A 14,158-nucleotide genomic window follows, 5' to 3' on the forward strand; every position below is an offset into this window, starting at 1 on the left:
TTTTTTTTTTTTTTTTTTTGTTGCTTTAAATGAAGTCTGTACCTAAAAATATCAATTCTGATTTTCTGAAAATACTAAAAATTACATAATTGGCTTTTTTTTTTTTTTTTTTGGAATTTCGGAAATTAAAATACAAATTTTTTCAAAAGACTTCCAAATTTTTATTTATCTAGTTCTAAACTTTCATAAAAATTCATGAATTCACACATTAAAATTTGAGTTCTATACATAAAATTTAAATTTCTACTTAACAAATTAATTAATTTAAAAAATTAAATCCGACAAAATATTATTTAAATCAAAATTGAAAATTTAGAAATCTATTATACCAAACTCATAGGCATTTTCTTGTAGATGAGTAGGAATATTCTTGGAAATTGCTCATAAAATTTATAAAATAAATTGGTCAACGGTCAAAATAAAACATGTAAGGTTCAATAATTTGTCGTTTTTTCTAAAAATAAAGTAAATTATTAAATAAAAACCATATTCAATTTAAAGTTTAAAGATTCCATTTTAAATAATTATTATTATTATATTTTTTTTGAAATCTTATTATGAATGTAGGTGGGCATTAAATCATTTTCAAGTGTTTTATTTTAGCATAAGATTTTAATTATTTTTGGATAAATTATTGTTAAATAATATCCAACTCCATACAAAATAATATCATACTTTGAAATTTTCAAATATATATATATATATTATGATAATATAATAATTAGGATTTTTCAATTAATATACACTTTTATTGGTGGAATTTTTTTTTATAGTAATTATGGGCAGAAAATTAATGGTGATTTGATTGACTGTTTGTTCCAATTATGATAAGGTTTCAAATAATAGAGATTTAATGATTAATTATTTCTAGAAAGGGGAAAAAACAAAACCTTTTTTGAGTGGAGGAGCTTTCTTCCAAAAAAAAAAAAAACATGCATTTATTTCTTTTTTTAAGAAACCAAACTTTTATTGCTGCAAAAATTAAAAATAGACCATAAATAATAAGGTGCGAGTAAGATGAGCACCTAATACAGGTCGTAGTCACGAGACGAGATATGAGCACCTAATACATTTCGTAGTCACGACGAGATATGAGCACCTAATATATTTCGTAGTCACGAGATATGAGCACCTAATATAGTTCGTAGTCAATCAAAAGTCTTTCACAAATTTGATAATACGTAATCAAATGATCCAAAATCGTGAGGTTGACAATGGGTCAACGGACAATATTTGTTAGTATCTACTATTCGTTGATAGAAACAACAATCAAAGATTCCACCAGATATGACCCACTGTCAGCCTCACTGTTTTAAAATGCGGAGAGGTTTCCACACTTTTATAAGAAATATTTCGTCCTCCTTTCAATAAATATTGTCCAGAGAGAGGACATTCGGCCCCAAGAGAATTGGATGGTGAGATTCCATGTTGATTGAAGAGGAAAATAAAGCATTCCTTACAAAGAAGCTTCAACGAGTGCTTAAATAAGACAACAAACATCATCATTTCAATTTTATCAATTCCAATACGCAAATTTTCAAGTTCATATCCCTCTAAATATACCATCATATTGAAAAATGGCATGTAATTCATCAGACTTGTAATAAATGAACAAGAAAATTCGAAATACATTTGTAAAAGCTTTCAAGGAAGCTTGAACGAGAGCGGAAGTGTATTATAATAAATGAGCAACCAAAACGTTGCGTATGTAATCCTTGAACATCATATCATCAGTGTTAGTGTTCTACTGCTTGATTTCTTCATGATTTGATTTGATTTGATTTGGTGGCGAAGGGGAAAAAGGGACTCTAAAAAACAATCCATAAAGACAACTTTGTTCATATGCACCATATACTTCGTAATGTGCATACATTTCAAGATTCAAGTTATTCATCGCTCATGTTTTCTGCATGCCATTTGTTGAAGCCATTGACAAGGGCATCCCTCATCCATGCGTGCCTGCAGTTTTCAATTGCCTCAGGTATGGTCACCCAACTTCTGTTTCTCGTGTTCTGCTCCGGCCATGACTCGAGCTCCTCGTTCACAAATAAAGCGTACATAGCTGCTCGACATAATCCGTCTGGAGTAAACTCATCTTGCTGTGTTTTACTCTTGAAGTGGTAGTCTCCCAAGAATCCCTGAAAACCGAGATTTCAACCAGAGAGTTTGTGTCAGGCTATAATCTAAATGGGAGGAAAACAAATGCAAAAACAACAAAGAAACGAGAAAGCAGCAGTGCGTCTCCTTAGAGACGTAATTGCCCTAAGTGTGAAAACCTCAATCTAATAGACGTGTTTCATTTATGAACTTTTAAGCCGCAGATCTTATTTTGCTTCACACATCACCTTTGACAACTTTAACAACTGCACTTATGTTATCAACCGATTGAAAACCCTTTTGTGTTTGATATCCCTTAGGCATGGGGGACACCCTCAAGCCTTTTGTTTGATATCCCTTAGGCATGGGGGACACCCTCTTGCCCCTCCTATGGCCTGGCCTTTAGCCCGTTTGGATTACCTCCTCATCTCGAGAGGAAAGAATAGGAGAAAAAAAGAAAAAAAGAAAAGGATTCAAGAGAAAATATATTTTTCAAGTTCCGCAGGCTTGAATCTAAAGGGGAAGCAAACTCAACATTACACCATAAAGAGTTTTTTTTGTTTTTTTGTTTTTTTTTTTCATAAACAAGCCAATGAACAAAGAAACTGCTAAACAGCAAGAGATAAGAGACCACGACATTCTCCAAAGAACAGAAACCAAACAATTCCCCAGCCACACACATCCATGGTAAGACAACTCCAAACAATCCTAACAGTAATGCAACATTACCCAATCACAAAGAAGTGTAGATATAACAGAAAAGAACATGACCAAGCTTATTCATTCTTATAATTATCTAATTTGGACGTTCAATTAACATAAAACAACAAAACATTTGAAACATTATAACATTAAATGAAACCAGGTAAAGTCATAAGAAGTTCTACTTTGACCTCCAAATGTTGAGTCATCTTTTATATCCATTAATCATATGGTTGGAGGATTCTGTCTTAAGATAATGCTATTGGATATGCAACTCACATCATAAGATAATGCTATTGGATATGCAACTTTCTAAGAAATAATTTCAGCAAATAAAACAGAAAGATGAAGAAAAAAGGGGATAACGAGGCATTCACCCTCACCCCTAGTCCAGGGAAATACAGAAGGAATATGACCATTGTAGTAACCTAAGCAGGCATGCTTAGCAAATAATGCAAGTAATCTCAATTGACCTTATTGCATGAGTTAGCTAAAACATTAAACAATCTACAGATAGTTTACACAGATAAAACTACTATACAATAAGTTGGACATATAAACTAATTTATGACAGAAATAAATAAATAAAGGAAGGAAGAATGACAATCAAATAACCACAGTTAGGTGAACTTTCTATGCAATACAAGCCATGTTAAATGTAAATATAGAAGTTTCGCAAGAAGTACTCTCTGATATTCAAAATGAGGTAAAACGGCTAAACCAAAACATCCTATAAGTAAGGGAGTCTAAAAAAAACCTCCAACTTGTGTGGATCAAAAAGGAGTTGTAATAAGCACAGAAGATTTAAGAGCAGCAAAGAAAATCATTAAATCTTACTATCTTCCACTTCTCTTGTCCCTGCAAAATCTATAGCATTTCTTTCCAGCCAAAACCAAAAACAGCTTTCAAAACTTCATTCCAAGAAACTTTTTACTCAGTGAGAAAATAGCTCTCCAGTTACCCTGAAGTTCGCTTGTACGCATATCTACCAGCCACCGTAATGGGTCAAGATCCTCCTGGAAGTCCACTAAATATCTCCCACCAAAAATTCCTGGGCCTTTGAGTTGATCTGCTTCCCTTCTGACCGGCATTGTTTTCGGGAAGAAAAGTAGTCATTACTACAGTTAAGGTGTTCTTTATGCTACATCTAGCAGCAAAGTTTACTTCTTTCCAAAAAGATGCTTTTCCAGAGTGGTGGATCAAGAACTATCAGGGGAGGGTGACAGGTTACTACTGGATGTAGGAGTTTTCCTTTCCCCTAAAATAGATTTATGCGAAGGAACTTCATATCTTCAATTTTGAATTCTTGACACCTTTGCAAAAAGACACTATCAAACCCTCCATTTCTAAATAGAAAAAAACCTCCAAGAACGGCCAACCACCTTTCCAAACATTGAATTACTAAGCAACAGGCATTTTGAGTCGTTGAAATAATAGAACAGCAACCTCTCTTTAAACAAACTTCCAAGAACGGCCAACCACCTTTCCAACATTGAAGAGTCTGGCATGAGAGAAGGCTGCAGTTTGGACTACTTCTCCTTCCCGACGGATTGAGGTAACAATTTTTCTTTGATTTTAATGGTTGCTTCCACTAACTCTTTAAGGTACAATCTTCTCAGCATACTTTCCACAGCTTCCACTCTTTTCCCCAGTGTTAATTGAAGGCTCCATTTAACAGAGGGTTTCTAATCTATATGAATGGCGACATGTCAACCTTCACATGATATCCTACATTCTAACTCACATGATATCCTACATGTCAACCTTTACGATCGATTGGGATAGCTTTGGCAATCATCACAAAGTTGCCACCTATCCCATTTTTTGAGAGACGACTTTAGGAACCCAAGGACCATTTAGAACTTTGTCAAACCAAATGGACTAAAAGTAACCCATTTTAAATCTTAGAGATCAAATAGATACCATCCCCAAATATCAAGGACCAAAAATGTATTTTTCTCTGAAGATAATAGTAAAAATATTTTAAATTTACTAAACTTAAAGGAATCGAATATTGTTGAATTAATGGAAGTACTTTCACTAACTCACCAATCTTCCTTATAGAAGTTTAAGTATACAAGCCTTAAGGATGGATAGTGATGGACTTTGATTTGTGATTCATAACCCTCAGTGTTTCTGCATAGATACCACTCATATATAAGATTTCATCAACCCAAAGGACAACCCAAAGGACAACCCAAAATCTTTGTTGTCCTATTAGAAGTTTTTGGCTAGACGTAAACAACACCAACACCTTAAAGTAATCATCACCAAGGCAACAACTAACAATCAATAATGCTTCCTCTAGATTTATCATTGAAACTCGCCAAATCTCTACGCTTTTAGCCCTAGGATTACCCACCTTTGGACTTAGACTTGGTGACCATAGACCAGCAAAATCCCACATTGTCTCATTAAATTAAAGCAAATTGCAACTTTCATGACTCATGAAACTACCGGTCAAATATCAAATGGTTAGCCACGAAGTCCATGAGGTACTAGTTCAAAGGAACAAAAGGAAAAGTAACTCAAATGGTAGCCTTAGTTTCTTATCAGTCACAACCCAATACCTTTAGTCTTCATCCTAACTCTATCTGTTCTACTAATGATGAGTTAACAGAATTCATTACTCCTTCACAACAAGGACAACAACACCATCAAACAAAAAAAACAAAAAAAAAATCAAAGGAAAAGGTATTAAAAACGATACTCTAAAAAACTCCTATTTCAACCATGTTCTTTATATATGTTAGATGGGAAAACCTTAATTTTCACAAAAAACAATGAGAACAAAGCTATCACTATTATAGAGTACAATAAAAACTTTTGACGCTCAAGAAAATTCATTTCAAGCATTAAATTAAAGTACTATTTCACCATAAGTTGACCACGAACACCCGCTTCTTCAATAGCTTCCCTTACAGCAGCCTCCTCCACCGTCTCATCATTCTCCCAGCCTCCCTTTTAAAGAAAATGCTGATATTAGAGATAAAATAAGCTTGTATACTTCATATGAGAGAAGCAAAAAAGCAGAAGTTCAACCTTAAGTTCCCAACATAGAAAATTTTGCAAACTATGATACTATATATGTAAAAAACTCAAATCAAATATATGTATTCTCATTTTTTTTCTTTTTTTAACAACAAACAAGCACTTTTCATTAAATTTGAAAAGTTGCAAGCAACCTCATTTTGGAATAAATAACATGTTCGGGTGTGGTGTTAGGGGGACAACTTATACCTTTGGGAACAAAAGGCCCGGTCCACTAGGTGTGTCAATCATAAGCACCTCCACTACTTTATCTGAAATTTCATCACTGCTGCCATCGGAACTTCTATACCTAAAAGGAATACACCTACAAAAGAATAGCAAAATTAGCATCAACAGAAAATGCAGGCGAGGCATTCCTGTTATAAGTTAACCTTGTGACTAGACATGAAGTTCATGCATCAATTACATTTTAGTTAAAGAAAAAAAAAACATAAAAACTTCAGAATTGTGAATAATACACAACGTCATAGGAGATGTACAGGAGTAGCCCCAGAGTATAATGCAATTCATAAGGGAAATTTAGTTAAATTTCAAATGAACCATCACTTATTAACTACAAAAAAGTATTAAAGAAGTATAAAAGAGAGTGATACATTGTGAATAATCTACAACATCACAGGAGATGTGTAGTAAGAGCCTCAAAGTAGAAATTAGGACTCACCAGCCAACCAATCATATTTCCAGTATTACACGTCATATATCAATAAATTCTCAGATCCAAATCGAGACTTCTCGAAACCCTTAATCGATAAAAGAACCCAACAACGAATCACAAACCACCAATACCCAAGCAAGAACCACAGTGAAAATCAAAGCAGTCAATTTCCACAAGGGTAGTAAAAAGAAACGTAAATGACATTGCCGACAACCTCATTTTCACCAACCTTTGACAAGAATGGTCCACGAAAACGACTTATAGATACACAGACATATAAACATCAAATCGCTGGAGTCTACGAATATTAAAAATGTATATATATAAATAATATATTGGTGGGAATGTACCCAGCAATAAGGCGACAACCGGCATCGTACCGCTGCTGATGCCGTCCAGTGCGGGCCACCAAATCAGACATACTAAACAAATATATACGTATACAAAAACTATCGTCCGTCGGGTTCAGCGTTTTGAGACGAATGCAAAATCCTGCACATCGCTACAGCAGAGGACAAATTCCGCCATTGTCAATCTCTCTCAGAATGGACAGTCAAAGACGATCTCAAACTCCATGGAAGAGTGGCGATGAATGTCGATTGTTAGGGTTGGGGAGAAGTAGTTGGTTGCAGAAAGGAGAGGAACCGAGATGGAGAAGGTTGCGGCTGAAGCGGATCTGGCGGTGGGGTTGGGTCAAAACAGGGGAGGGGATTTGATGGTCAAAAGGGAAAACAGTGGGTCCAGAAGGGTTTGGGAGAATCCGGTGGATTCAGCACCAAGGAAATATATATGGAGGGGAAGATGACCGTTGAGATCAACGGGTAAGGGTAAAATGGTAAAACTGCCTGTTCTGTTGGATGGAAATGCTTCGCTATTTGAAAGCTTTGACGTAGTCTTTCCTCGTGCGCTGTAAAAAGCTCCGATTTTTTCAAAAAGCTACGATTTTTCAAAACGCTTCGATTCCGTGGGCCTAATTTTTGTTTCCTTCCCCTTTTCTCAAATAATAATAAAATTCAATTTAATTTTTAATATATAAATAAATAATAATACCAACAATTATCCATTTATATTTCCTAAACTTTACTATTTTATCAATTAAATTTTTAAAATTAATAAATTTATATCTTAAAAGTATATATAGTAAGTTTATATTATACTTTTATGATATATTTTTCCTAAATAATATAATGTTAGGGAATTAATTTAGATTATTTATTAGTTATTATAATTTTTTTTCTCAAAATCATCCAAATAAAATTATATTTTTTAGAAAAATAAAGAAACACCTCGATCTTATCAACTTGATTTAATTAAATTAATTATAAATTTTTAAGATATAAATAATGTAATTATCAATAAATAGGATAATTTACAATTTTGATTCATAGTTCATCATATTCCCAAGATAATGGAGACATGAACATAGTGCATTGTTCCTGTATTGTGTCATGTCGTACTATTCGAACTATATGGAGTAATAATTTATACTCATTCACGGCTTAGCCTTAAGGGTAACTTAAATCCCATAACGATTTTTTTCTCTTCGTCAAACCATCTCTTAGGATGTCATCAACCTTCACTCGGACATACTTATCGAGAATCAACTCACGTGCCAACCTCATAGTTAGGACATCCCAAACATTCCTGTCTCAAATTGTACTAAGTCTCGTGAGAAAGTGATTAAGAGAAGTTCACTCGCTAAATATATAATTTAACCGAAAAATAAAACACAACAAATGAATAAATAATCCTATTACGATCCACCTATGATAACTCTAAGTTACTCATACTAAATAGGAAGACATCAAATTCCAGCTAATTCTCATATGGGAAGGCATTCTTGCTACAAAACGTAAGAGATCTGAGTTGAAGTAAGATACCCGGTGGTGGCTGATCGACCTTTTGTCATCCAAAACATTAAGGAACTTCGCTAAATTGGGAAGAACAAGCTCTCTGCAATGAAGATGTAACAAGGGCACCTTGGATAAAACACTCCCCTTTTGCACATCCAACCCTTTCGGCCTTCGCAACTTGTATGGCTTCCCACTTATTGGCTCGATGTCGACCCGGGGCATTTGTTTCCACGTCCGATGTACAAACCAACCGTATTTGTAGTCGCCAACAATAGGTGTGCCCAGAGCTTCAGCACAATGGATCCGTAGCTGAAAGATGGCAAATCATACAGTTAAAAGATTTGAAAAAAATATCATTTCTATTCGTTTGAATTTCAAAATGGTTCACTTTTACCCGAGTAATTTTCGTTCGGTTTCTAGATTACAAAATGTTACATTTTTATCTTTGAGTTTTTGTTTCCATTTGGTCCTTTGGTACCATATTTACACTTTTATCTCCTTTCATTAAATACTCATTTCGGTCTTTTCGTGTCAATGAGTAATGAATTAACTAGAAGTTAACATCAAAGATCAAAATTAAGTTCAATAACTAAGGAGTAAAAGTGTAACATTTTGAAACCGAGAGACCAAAACAAAACCAGACTAAAAACCTATGGATCAAAAGGATAGCTATCCCTAAGATTTTCGTGCATAAATTTGAATGAGCCTGTTCGTAGAAAAGCGAGAGAGCTTGAAGTACCTGATGCTTTCGGCTCGTACGTGGGCATAGTTCAATCCATGAACAACCATTTATTGTGGGACCAAGCACACGATATTCAGTGATTGCCTCCTGAGAAGCTTCCAAGGATGTTTTGTTTGCCAAGACAACCCTCTCGGTCTTCCCATCATCAAGAAGCACCTACAAACAATTATAACACAAGTAAAACGACATGAAATGATCCTTGAAAAACTTGTTTGAGCCATATTCTCAAGTTCTTGAAGATATGTTGAACAGTTTCTAAAGGCGTAGCGATCCACACATAAGCCAACTGCCAACCACATGATTGTAGTCTAATTATCAACTTATTAGAAAATACTGATCTCTAATTATTAACAATTCCAGAGTGCATTACTCCACCTGAAGAGACTGAGAATCATTAACATTGATCCCAGAGAGAGAGAGAGAGAGAGAGAGAGAGAGAACCTTTGACAAGGGAGCCGAGATTAGGCCTTCTCTTTCTCTGGGACAACCAATTACTAATGCCCAATACTTTTGATATGTTGCATTACACGCCTCGTCCCAAGCCTGAAATCATTGTTGAGCATATTGTAAACTATTAAAAGTTAGAAATTTTAGAACATTTCTTAGCTGTAGTTATACTAGGTAAACATCTTAAAGATAAACCTCTTCTTTGTTTTCGTTTAAGCTTCAATGCATTTTTTATTAAGCACCTTACATGAAGATTTCGCATTTCTTATATTGCTAAATAGCCATTGAAGGTGGGCTACACTTTCCTTTGTTCTCCCCATCAAGATAATCCCGCTGCTCTCTCTATCCAAACGGTGAACCTAAATGTACATCCATAAGAATAGACAGAGGAAGAGCATTAAATATAGAGCAACGCAACCAAAAATGAAACAGGATGAAAAATAAGAAATAACATTAGCTTCTACGTCCTTATTTTGAAGGAATAAACAATTCTTGAAATGAATAAAGAGGAAACTTAATTTCTGTGTAACTTGCTTCAGTTGGGATAAACTTTTCAATGAAAACCCAAGCTTCGGGCTATACGAAATGGAGAAAAACCCACTAAATAGGAGCTTTATCTATCGAAATTTATCCCATGTCTAGGAAATACATACCTCAGTAATTGCTATAAGTAGCAAGTACTTTTATCGTACATTACGAAGATTTCCAATTGAATTACAACGCCATGGCAGCGGCATCAACCCATCTTATTCCCATAACACATTTCATGCAGATCTTTAGCTTCTTAATTCTCCTTTTCGGTAATGATGATTGGGATGCCGATTCAGAGGTTAGTGTGAGTAGTGTGGAGTTCATCTTGCCCAACACAAATAACACCTTGAATGATTTTTCTGAAAATTGCTTTTCAAAAGCTCTAGTTTCCTTACTTCGGGACTATGACAACGAGTTTTCACTTCATCCTTCCTCAGTTCCAAGAAAATTTGAATCTCTATATTTCTACTTCTTGCGGCCTACTCTTGCTGATGACAACCGTGTTCAGGTTTGATTTTGTCCCTACCCTTGGCATATCACGGTTTTGTTTCCTTCTGGAAGAGTGCTTAATGTGTCCAGTGCAGTGTAGAGTTTTATCTTTGCTTGTCTCGTAGTTTCAGACTCTTTGTTTGCCTCCTGGTTGTTTTCCTTCTTGGATTCGGGTTCCTGGTATTCTCGGCCTTTTGGTTTCTTGCCGCTGCCTTCAAGTGTTGTTGTTGTCAGTTTTTAGTCTTGATTTTGTTTCTAGAGCTGTATTTGGGATTTCTTTGGTTGACAACTATTTTGTTATGCTCATTAGATTACTTACTTTTTATGATTTTTTTGTTTTCTTTCTTTCACTCATATGTGGAGTTTGTACCTTTGAGTATTAGTCGTTTTCAGTTCATCAATGAAAAGTTTCGTTTCTTATTCCCATAAGTATCCATCAATGACACATTAACATAATTACTTAGCTGTTTTCATTCTCATTACAGAGTCTTTTAATAACAATATCTACATAAGTTACTTGAACGAGAATAAGAAGCTTACCAACTTGGGACCGTCATCATAATCATAAGATAATGCAGCAGCCGCCAACGCATCCATACTATTATGAACTGGAAGATTCCCCTGTCAAAACCATAATTGTTTCAAAATATCAGAGCACCTACTTTACCTCCCACCCCACCTTCCCACCGATCACCAGAAATAAAATAGAAAACTATAAGAGATTACGAGGTAAACCTTGACGGGTAGTCTGGGGGGTTTATTTAACACGAGAATAGCAGAATCCTGAAATTTACAAAATAAACAATCAAATGAAATCATGTTTAGCATACAACAGAAATCACATGCCAGGATAAAATGAAGCAATAGAGAGAAGGGAATTAATCATTCATCAATCTCAACCAAGGTTCATTGTTGATTGTACATAAGAAAATGAGTATATCTATGTGGATCTTCCCATACCAAGTATATAGCAACTGCTTCTTGTACGTCAATGGATAAAACACTGGGAGATACATAAATTGCAGCAAACAGCAAAGAGGAGAATGCAAGTTAAACTCAATACTTGCCTTGTACTTGACAAGTCTTTGCAAATACTTGATTTCATCCGCGTTTGGGTGCAATGTGCCACTTGGAATAGTGTCAAATCTCCTAGAAACCCTCATCTCTGCAACGGACACAGGTATATGGACTCGTGCCCCAGTTTCCATAATCTCATTACTCCTAATCTGAAAGTCATATGGTAATGAGTTAATAGCCTTATAGACCAACAAAGAATGACTTCAGTAAGTAAATGAAACCAGATAATACATACGCACTAACAACATATCAGGAGCTTCTAAAAAATGAACCATAAGATAATAGGCTATTTATTCAAGAAACAACACCTTTCTCATAGGTTTCAAATTTCCTTCTCCATCCAAGCCACCTGATTGTGGACATTGCACCTGGACCTGGAAAAAGGAAGATAAATTTAAACCCAGAATTGGATAGATAACCACCGATCGCTTTTCTAAGAGAGAGAGAGAGAGAGAGAGAGAGTTCAATTTCATAAGTAACATTGAAGTTGTGGTATATCCTTAAACATATATACACGCAAGTCATTACTTCAGTTTTTCCGCGGACACCAACTGAAACTCCAAAACAAAACAAGTCCAATGTACTTTTTCCCACAGTGGCAATGTAAGTTTATATATGGAACTCAACTATTTTAAACAAGCAAGAAGAGTTTAAGTTCCCATTAGTATTTACAACTTACAAGTTAGCACTGATCTTACAGCTCAAAAGTATGACGGAGATTCTCGACATTACAAAAGTTACAAAAAGCCAACAAAACTATAAATATAGCAGGAAAAAGACAAAAGAACGAGACCAATTGGCTAAAAGAGGAGTAAGTGTTCTTACTTACAAGACCTTTTCTGAAATGGGACTGAATTACAGAATCTTCAATTTCATCAAAGTAATGCTTGACCCATGTTATGGCAGTGACGTGAGTTGACTCCCCAGAGAAACCAATCTGATTCTTCCTGGGCAAAGGGTAGCCAGGAAATGGGGGCAGCGATAGGAGCTGCCGGGGCTTTGAGCCTTCTTTAGGACTACCCAACTGCGCTACGTTGTTGGAAACTCTAATGACAGGCCTGGCATAAGCAGGTGGAGGAGGAGAAATTCTAGAGTAGTATCTGGTTGCAAGTAAAAGATGTCGTCGTATGCTCTGCCGCATAATCCTGCAATCTTTCAAGCAAAACAGCCCTTGAGTGGTGGTTGTTTTTGTAGCTTAATCGATTTCCCTGTGTACAAGTGTGTTAATTTCAATTTCAATAGTGACCCTTATTTTCAACCTCGGAGATTTTCATTCAATCTCTACTTGTTGCAAATATGAAGTACTCTAATCAGCCTGATTCGAAGCTTTACTTCTTTTTTTATATGCTAAATTTCTATCAAGCTTAGCACAGCCATTTGTAAATCACAACAACATTGATCAAAACGGACAGAGAAGTCAATTATCATTTTAATGACTGAGAAAGTGTGCCAAGTTTTAGCGCAGACCAGGCAATCAATTATGCAAGATTAGACAGCTAGTAGTTTGATCCTAAAATTGATGGATGAGTCCTGAGCGAGACAGAAACGAATACTGGGGACACAACCTCTAAATTATGGTACTAAACAGGGAAATTTTGATTCTAATCAATAACAGAGACGAAAAACAACCCATAAATTACCTCCGTAGATGATCAGCGATTGAGAGAACGCCGACAAATATGCTCGCAGCTCAGTTCCGCCCGTTAATGGAAGGGGGAAAGTGTAAACAAAATTAAGTGCCCCTTTGACTGCTCCCTCCTATTTCTCCACCGACGGAAGTCGATGTGAGAGTACCACTGGGCGAGAGGAGGGCAGACGAGAGGTGGGGCGTCGGTTTGCCTGCCTTCAAGCTATAAATCAAATATGGATACCCAACGTCTCCAGTTTCGCTCGTGATGGAAGATGATGCTGCGCTTCAGAGCTCACTCCCGTCCCCTAACTCCTTTCGAGTGTCGACGGAGAACTTTCCTACTACCAACAGGCGCCCATCCAATAGACTTAATAGCGTACAAGTTTACTCCTAGTCGATATTGTTTAGACTTGTTATGTATCGTCTAGACCTGTTATGTATCGTCCTCAACCTCACAGTTTTAAAACGCGTCTAATAAGTTTACTCCTAGTCGATATTGTTTAGACCCTTAGTCGATATTGTTTAGACTTGTTATGTATCGTCCAGACCTGTTATGTATCGTCCTCAACCTCACAGTTTTAAAACGCGTCTAATAGAAACAGGTTTTCACATATTTGTAAGGAATGTTTCGTTCCCATTTCCAACCGACGTGGGACCTCGCCTTCGTGGGCCCAGCGTCCTCCGACCAATGTGGGAACTCACAATCACTCTTTTGGGGGCCTAGCATCCTCGACAGCACACCACCCAGTGGCTAGCTCTAATACCATTTGTAATTGCTCAAACCCAACGCTAGTAGATATTGTTCGCTTTCATCTATTACGTATTGTTGTCATGGGGTCAATGTCCTTGTTAGCACATTGTCCCGTGTCAACTACAGTTAGTTT

The 14,158-nt window shown here is 35.9% G+C and overlaps 2 protein-coding genes across 4 annotated transcripts; both read right to left on the reverse strand.

Annotated features, from left to right (window-relative positions):
• Positions 1-1,557: 1,557 nt before the first annotated feature.
• LOC111462424 (nudix hydrolase 16, mitochondrial-like) lies at positions 1,558-7,281 on the reverse strand. 2 transcript variants are annotated; one of them, XM_023105978.1, is made up of 4 exons: positions 6,856-7,281; positions 6,040-6,154; positions 5,677-5,760; positions 1,558-2,138 (listed from the first exon to the last, which is right to left on the reverse strand). In XM_023105978.1, exons 1-4 carry the CDS (start codon positions 6,924-6,926, stop codon positions 1,887-1,889), a joined length of 522 nt encoding a protein of 173 aa, XP_022961746.1. In that variant the 5' UTR covers positions 6,927-7,281; the 3' UTR covers positions 1,558-1,886. The 2 variants fall into 2 exon arrangements, with proteins under 2 accessions (XP_022961746.1, XP_022961748.1); XM_023105980.1 differs by having other exon boundaries at positions 6,886-7,278.
• An 845-nt stretch (positions 7,282-8,126) lies between these two features.
• LOC111462419 (RNA pseudouridine synthase 3, mitochondrial) lies at positions 8,127-13,623 on the reverse strand. Of its 2 annotated transcripts, none has more exons than XM_023105969.1 (10): positions 13,285-13,623; positions 12,474-12,789; positions 11,953-12,018; positions 11,635-11,793; positions 11,303-11,350; positions 11,108-11,188; positions 9,790-9,906; positions 9,542-9,643; positions 9,098-9,256; positions 8,127-8,667 (listed from the first exon to the last, which is right to left on the reverse strand). In XM_023105969.1, exons 2-10 carry the CDS (start codon positions 12,783-12,785, stop codon positions 8,290-8,292), a joined length of 1,422 nt encoding a protein of 473 aa, XP_022961737.1. In that variant the 5' UTR covers positions 12,786-12,789; positions 13,285-13,623; the 3' UTR covers positions 8,127-8,289. The 2 variants fall into 2 exon arrangements, with proteins under 2 accessions (XP_022961737.1, XP_022961738.1); XM_023105970.1 differs by having other exon boundaries at positions 12,474-12,796.
• Positions 13,624-14,158: the final 535 nt, after the last annotated feature.

The sequence above is a fragment of the Cucurbita moschata genome, unplaced genomic scaffold (assembly GCF_002738365.1).
Source record: "Cucurbita moschata cultivar Rifu unplaced genomic scaffold, Cmos_1.0 Cmo_Scf00027, whole genome shotgun sequence".
NCBI classification, from domain to species: Eukaryota; Viridiplantae; Streptophyta; class Magnoliopsida; order Cucurbitales; family Cucurbitaceae; genus Cucurbita; species Cucurbita moschata.